At 35.5% G+C, this 8,324-nt stretch overlaps 1 protein-coding gene across 2 annotated transcripts in view; it reads right to left on the bottom strand.

Moving 5' to 3' along the window:
• The window catches only part of rsrc1 (arginine/serine-rich coiled-coil 1), a 157,531-nt gene that overhangs the window by 114,846 nt on the left and 34,361 nt on the right, over positions 1–8,324 (bottom strand). Inside the window, exon 4 of one of the 2 annotated variants that reach the window (XM_016505529.1) lies at positions 2,651–2,791. The exons of the other annotated variant lie outside the window; for it this stretch is intronic. Within the exon in view, the coding sequence (XP_016361015.1) occupies positions 2,651–2,791 (141 nt within the window). The remainder of the gene's footprint in view (positions 1–2,650; positions 2,792–8,324) is intronic. 2 annotated transcript variants of the gene reach the window in all.

An 8,324-nucleotide genomic window follows, 5' to 3' on the forward strand; every position in this document is an offset into this window, starting at 1 on the left:
ACACACACACACACACACACACACACACACACACACACACACACACACACACACACACACAGACTAACAGAGAATAGCAGCCAGTGTCTGGGGATCAAACTCTGTTTACACGGTTTACACTCATTCATCACTAGTACTCATTCCTCAGATCACCTGAGGAAATGACAAGCAAGTAGCTCTGAAATTCTGTAAAAAAAAAACCTATAGCACCTTTGGTGTTCCCAGTCAAACATAACTGGCCTTTAAAAAAATGCTTGTAAATCTCTTGTTATGCTGTATTATTACCAGTCAGCTTGTTTACTTTCAATTAGCACAGGATTTGTACTTGTTTTTGGAGCTGACTGATCTGACTGCGTGAAAAAAGTGTTATTGACAAAATTATCCACAAATATTCAATAAAATATGAAAATAAATTTGCACTGTTTATCACACTAGTGTGCTTTGTTTAGCCAGGAAGTTTGTTTTGAAATGCTTTTATTTTGCACAAAAAAAAAAAAGTCACACTTATAGTGTTTACAGTGAAAATTGACCGCCATATAAAAAAATAGCTTATAAATCTCACTATGCTATATTATGAACAAATATTTGATTCCATATTTTTGTCAACTTGTTTTACTTCAGTTAGCACAGGTTTTGAATTTATTTTTGTAACTGAATGAACGGTAGGCTTCACTGATCTGAGCCTCAATCATATGATGATAAAGTTAATCTCTGTGAGAAAGAAAGAAAGCCTGCAATACTCAATATAGTTTGTTTGTGTACATAAACGTGTGTGTGTGTGTGTGTATGTGTGTGTGAGAGACAGAGTGTGAGTGTGTGTGAGTGTGTGTGTGTGTGTGTGAGAGAGAGTGCGTGTGAGAGAGTGTGTGTGTGTGTGTGTGCAGAAGCATGAGAGTACATGTATCCTGAACAGTAAATGTTTCTCTTATTTCCAAACTCCCCTATTCATTTTCAATGGAAGGTTATTTTTGACCAATATAATCTCAGCTCAATGAGGCCTATGATTGAAAAATAAATACAAAGCCTGACCTAATTGAAAAAAAACAAGTTGACAAAAAATCTAATCCAATATTTGGTGATAATGTAGCATAATGAGAAATTTATAAGCAATTTTTTTGTAGGCTAGTCATTCTGACCAGGAACACCACAAGTGTAAGAAGGTGGTGGGGGTAAAAAAAAATCCCCCCAAAAAGTACAAAAAATATCCAAAAAATGATGGGAAGTGATTATACCCCGAGTGAGCAAAGTCAATACGTTTTAGCAATAACATTAACTTGCATTTTCAGGAAAAAGAAAATCCTCTCCAGGTCAAAATGACTGTAACACAACGAGAGGGTTAAAGTCAGTCATACAGGTTTAGATATCATGAGAGTGAGTAAATAATGACAGGATTTTCATTTTTGGGACCTATTTCCGAGTTTTTTTTCCGCTTCTTAAGCATAAAATAATATATGATTGTACAAAACTCATGTGGTTGCCTTATTTAACACTGAAACACTGGTCAATTTAAGAGTGGCCAACATAACCAAAATCTTATAACATGACATGAGTAATTATTACACAATAACTAACTAACTAACTTACTAACTATTATTTATTCATTCATTCATTCATTCATACTAACTATTAATAAGCAGCAAATTGGAGTTTACCGAGGCAAAAGTAATAGTTAATACTATGTTAATAGTGAAAATCGGTGCCCAAACTAAAGTGTGACCTAAATTATGCACATTTGGAAAAGAAAACATTTATAGGCACATTCCAGTAGGTTTAATATGATTTATGTTTTACACAGAGAATGTAATTCATTGTTTTAGACAACAGACAGCCCCTAAAATGAAGTAATAACAATAATAATGCGTTCTCACGTGTAACTGTCTGTGTGTAGATGCAATTAACGCTGTAATTAAGTCGAACACGGAAATAGTTGTGCAAGCAGTCCATTTCTCTCTAGAGGTTGTTTATGGACATGTGACTATGCTCTCATTAGCGCCTTACTTCACAGCCAATCAACGCTCACAGACAGCAGCTTCACAGGCCCCACTAATTATTACACCTAATGATGAATGCTATGTGTAATAATTACTGCCGTCACTTAGTCAGATGTATACCTTTATTTGGAAACATTTCCAGACACGTCCAAACATCAGAACGTCTGTACGGATCAACAACATCTTGAACAGATTGTGCATAATTACTGGTGTTTCCGTGTCGTAAGCTAGTTTAGCCAATGAGTGAGCCAATGGTGGAAGTGGAGCGGAGAACGCTTTGTCTCTCAGGAGTCGAGGAAGGGTTTGAGAGCGGCGAACAGCAGAGCTGGATGGAAATGCAGTTAGCTCTTGCTCACGCATATTACACCGGGGCATAAATCAAGACGGGGAGAGAGCAGCAAACGCATTAGACGCCCAGCGGGATGGTGTATACACTGAGTTTGAAGGGCAGATATCAGGCTGGATGGATGAGGCCTACCACACGATTGAGCTGAACTCTCAGTTGAATCCAGACTATAAGATTTCCTACACAGACATGAGACGGGTGTATTGATGACTCGGTGCAATCTGGGAGTGTGTGTGTGTGTGTGTGTGTGTGTGTGTGTGCTAGAGAAAACTAGAAAACTAGAAACTGAAATGTCACAAAAAGAAAGTATTACCTTTGTTTGTCTTTGGCTTTGTCCGTCTCTTTGTCTTTAGTTCTGTCCCGTGTCCGGTCTTTGTCTCGGTCTCGGGTTCGGCGCTGGCCACGATCGCGATCTCTGCTGCGACTGCGAGACCTTCGGTGACGCGAGCGAGACCTCCAAGAAACACACAATACCCAAACATTACACTGAAACTGATAAAACATCTAAAGCAACTTGAAAAAGCAAAACCAGTCCTAAGTAGGGGTTGGGTTGAGCATGCAAAAGAAAGATCATTATTAGTGCTGTCAAACGATTAATCATATCCAAAATAAAAGTTTTTGTTTACATAATACGTGTGTGTGTGTGTGTTTATTTATTATGTACATATAAATACAAACACATGCATGTATATATTTAAGAAAAATGTTATGTTTATATATTAAATATATTTATATATAATATAAATATATAAATGTATATACATGTAAATATTTTCAAAATATTTACTGTATGTGTGTGTATTTATATATACACTACCGGACAAAAGTTTGGGATCAGAACAAGTTTTAATGTTTTTTACAGGAGTGTCTTCTGCTCATCAAGGCTGCATTTATTTGATCAAAAATACAGGGAAAAAAATTAATATTGTGAAATATTATTACGATGTAAAATGACGTTTTTCTATTTTAATATACATTAAAATGTTATTTATTTCTGTGATCAAAGCTGAATTTTCAGCATCATTACTGTAGTCTTCAGTGTCACATGATCTTCAGAAATCAGTATAATAAGCTGATTTATTATCAGAGCTGGAAACTGTTGCTGCTTCATGTTTTTTTAGAACCTGTGATACTTTTTTCAGGATTCTTTGATGAATAAAAAGTTAAAAAGAAGAGCATGTATTTAAAATATAAATCTTTTCTAACAATATACACTACCGGTCAAAAGTTTGGGGTCAGTAAATTTTATTTACTTTTTATTTATTACTTTTATTAAAAATTTTACTTGCTTTTATTCAGCAAAGATGTGTTAAATTGATAAGAAGTGATAGCAAAGATTTATATTGTTAAAAAATATTTATATTTTGAATAAATGCTGTTCTTTTTAACTTTTTATTCATCAGAGTATCACAGTTTCCAAAAAAATATTTGGCAGCACAACTGTTGATAATTCTAATAATAAATCAGCATATTAGAATGATTTCTGAAGATCATGTGACGCTTTATACTGGAGTAATGATGATGGAAATTCAGCTTTGCATCACAGAAATAAATTATATTTTAAAGGATATTCAAATAGAAACCATTGTTTTATATTGTAATAACATTTTGCAAGATTACAGTTTTTTTCTGTATTTTTGATCAAATAAATGCAGCCTTGATGAGCAGAAGAGACTTCTTACTGATCCCAAACTTTTGACCGGTATTGTACATAATAAATATACACAGTACACATACATATATATTATGCAAACAAAAACTTTTATTTTGGATGTGATTAATCGCGATTAATCGTTTGACAGCACTTAATTATTACTCAAACTCCAAAAGGTGCAATTCATAAAAACTCAATTGTGGCCAGGGTGATTGAATCTCTAAATCAACACTGGCGTGATGAAAGTCACAGAAACTAATTCCACAGCCGTGGACCTTTTTTACATTTCCAATTTTTGGCTCCAATAGCAAAAGAAAAATCCACGATATAATTTCTACGGCTTTACAAAAGAGAGAGAAAAAAAGAAAGATGTCAAATTTTCTGTCACTCCCTCAGAGGTTGTGTTAGAAACACTCGCACAACAGTGTTAACTTTGCTGTAATTTAATGCCAAGGTAATATAGCACAAAGTATAGTGTTATAAATGTACAAATGTAACCTAAATTGCGAGGATCAAATATCCCCACAAGGGCAGTAAACCTGAAATCGGCTATATATTATAGGGACCCACATCACACAGACGTCTTTCATTGTCTTGCACATTCATTATTACAGACCTGTTACAAAAGTAACAAACTACATAAGAAAATCAGTTTCGTTTGGGGACCAATTTTCACTATTAACAAACTATTAACTATGACTTTCGTCTCAATAAACTCCTAATGGGTATGGGTTTAAGGATTAAGGGATCTAAAATATGCTCATGCTGAACAAGGTATTAATATGTGCTTTATAATTACTAATAAACGGCAATATGCTAGTAATATGCATGCTAAAGAGCAACTAGTTAATAGTGAGAATTGGTCCCTAAAGTGTTACCAGAAAATCTTGTCATTATATTAGTATGTGCGGGAAATCTTAATAAAGCGTGTATTTCTGCCCTTACTGAAGACTAACATACTATATTAAGCATGAACCACTATTTTGGACCATGCATTTTCATATAGCAGCTGGTCACGTTTTGAAGAGCCCAACGATCCACTTTAATTTCACCTTGATTCATATATATACTTCAAAGCAAATTTCTGCACTACAAATGATTTTTGAGGTAAAAACAAAATTCCATTATTGAGTCATTTTCCTTCCTTTGGTTCACTATTAAGTCTTAATTCAGTGATTTATATTTTGAGTGGTTGGGTTAGATTTGGCAGGAAATTTCAGGTTTATGTAATCTGTCCTTATGTGACTATAACATCTGTAAGTAAAGAAGGTCTGCAATGACGTGGAAAAGATGATGTTTTGAAGAATACCGGTAACCAAACAACAATGGCGCCCACTGACAAAAAATATCTTCTTCAGTCTTTCACACAATAAAGCAAATCATACAGGTTAGAAAGGACATGAGGGTGAGCAAATGACAGAATTGTCATTTTTAGGTGAACTGAAAATGTCTTTAGTCTTTAAAGTGTTGGTGACACAAACAACTGGACCATTTATTTGGATCATGCTGTAAACCATACCAAAAATCACATCATAACTAATGACAAAAGTAAAACCGGTCCCCTTTTTGACGTGCATGTGTAGAGTTGTAACTGTGTTTTTAAAGTCAGATCATGACTAATCACTGTTTTCATGATCGATCATTGGTGTCACTTACAAGCACTCGTGCCAAAGCCTATTGGCTGCATGAAGAGGCCATTAGAGAGGAGCTCGCTATGACTGGACACATGCTGTATCGATCCTTCAGACAGCTAGAGAATACAGCGAGATTTAAAGGATTTTACTTACCAAAGCAACAGACTCCAGAGCCATACATCCACACCATGACACATACACACACACTTCAGTACTGATTCTATTTGCAATTAAAAAAAAAATGTATTTGTCCATTAAAAAAAAAAACAAGACTCTGGTTTTACACAATCCATGCCAAATCAGGAGCCATATCAAAATATACAAGTCTTATGACCAAATAATCACACCAATTTAAAAATAACATGATCATGTGACCCTAAAATCAAGTCAACATAGCATATGTGACCCTGGACCACAAAACCAGCCTTAAGTGCCAATTTTTCAAAACTGAGATTTATACATCATCTGAAAGCTGAATAAATAAGCTTTCCATTGATGTATGGTTTGTTAGGATCGGACAATATTTGTCTGAGATACAACTATTTGCAAATCTGGAATCTGAGGGTGCAAAAAAATCTAAATATTGAGAAAATCATCTTTAAAGTTGTCCAAATGAAGTTCTTAGCAATGCATATTACTAATCAAAAATGAAGTTTTGATATATTTACGGTAGGAAATTTACAAAATATCTTTATGGAGCATGATCTTTACTTAATATCCTAATTTTGACCCATACAATGTATTGTTGGCTATTGCTACAAATATACCCCAGTGACTTAAGACTGCTTTTGTGCTCCAGGGACACATATAATCTGCAACAAGATAAAGCTACACCAACGTACCTTTAACATTCTATAGCATAACAGCTATAATCTCCAACATTAATGATGGCAAATATGTCAACAACAGAAATGGATTTGGATTTTTTTTTTATTATTAAAACACATTAAATAAAAAACACTTTCCCACTATCCTAAATACACAAAATGCAATGTTTTTGCATAATTTGAAAAAAAGCTTGCAGCTTGATTTGAAATAAAGGTATTTTTTGCTTTTCTCATTTTCATCTCAAGCAGGCTCTTCATTGATTACGCTAGCTTTTGATAAAACATTAAGGGCAGAACCATTGTTAAGTGTGGTGAAAATGATGGCACAACTGTAGGACAGCTTTAATTTTTAATTCTTTACACAAATTTCTTATTAATTTATGTTAATTTAGCTCTTTGTTTAGAATAAAATAGTTTTAAAACATGTAATGCTTCGTATTTTTAAAGTACAGAATTCTACAATCTTCATAGTCTGCATTTGTTTATTCCAGTGCAATATCTTGGCCCATGCATTGTAAAGTCAATTCAGGGAAGATTCGTAACTGTTGTGCTACAATGTCATCATAATCCGGCACTAATGTATATTGCTTAGGGATAGTGAAAGTGAAAACCGGCATCATTCTCTCACCCTCGTGTTGTCCCAAACCAGTACGACTTTCTTTCTTTTGTGGAAAACAGAACATATTTTGAAGGACGCCAAAAGCATTTTGGTGATCACTTTTTTCAAATTATTTATTTATCTAAGTCATACAGGTTTGTGACGACAGTAAATGATTTTCCTTTCTGGGTGAACTATTGCTTTAACAATTCTCAGCATCGGGAAAGCTGCCAAAAACCTTCTTATGTAGGATGCAGGTAACCTTGTTTCATCAGCTTTAACAATATTCCTGACATTAGAGACGGGGTCTAGAAGCAGATCACTATTTGAAAAACCCGAGTCTGGAAAAACACTAAATCTGCAGCACTTCTATTTTTTACGTTGTTTTATCTGATCATTTAGCAGGCAGAGCAAAAGCAGTTATAGTTACACGAGAGAACACAAGAGCAGTCTTATTTTAGCAAATGTACTTGTGGCCAGGCGCATGTAATAAACACCAGCACCGTCGGTTCGCCGCTTTTTCATCTCTTTCTCTCTTTCCGCAGCCCAGCTCACTTCTGGGCCTGTTGCAAATTAAATTTATTGTAGTTAATAGACTGTGGTGCGGCTGCTAAATGTCAATTTCATTACCAAGGCCTTACCCTTAGAGAATTATGACCTCATTTAAGGCGAGGGGGTAAATGTGTTAATGCAGGGTGGCCAGATAAACATCCCCTGCCACAAGCACATATGCATCCAGCAGCATCATGCCAAGAGTGGGCTATTTTACATGACTTTCAGCTATTATCGCCAGAGGAAAAGCCTTCCCCTACGGCCTAAAAATATTTCAAATCCTTTTGAAAGGTGCTTTTTTTAAAACTTTTTTTTCTCCAATCCATTCAATCTAGCAGCAACGATCGGCTCGGGCAATTTTCCCTGCAAATTATCAATAAAGTAATTACCAGTGTGTGGGAGTGCGCCGGGCGCTTATCGCCGATGCCCCCTGCCCAGCCGCGGATCTGATCCCTCCCCGCGCCGCGTTTGGGTAATTATGTGAGCAGGATGGTGTCCTGCTGTTATCTGACCATATTTTATTCCTGCTAAACAAGGTTTCTTGCTTCATATGAAATTGGATATTAATGGTGGCGAATGATAGCACTAGTGCAACTAACAGACGTAAGATACACCGCTGGAATCCTAACCTGGACAAATGATTATTTATTCCTGCCGCGGCCCTTTCTCTCTTCTTCTGCTCTCTCCTCGTTTCATTCCCCCCAACGCACACACACACACAA

The sequence above is a fragment of the Sinocyclocheilus anshuiensis genome, unplaced genomic scaffold, assembly GCF_001515605.1.
Source record: "Sinocyclocheilus anshuiensis isolate Anshui unplaced genomic scaffold, SAMN03320099.WGS_v1.1 scaffold482, whole genome shotgun sequence".
Taxonomy (NCBI): domain Eukaryota; kingdom Metazoa; phylum Chordata; class Actinopteri; order Cypriniformes; family Cyprinidae; genus Sinocyclocheilus; species Sinocyclocheilus anshuiensis.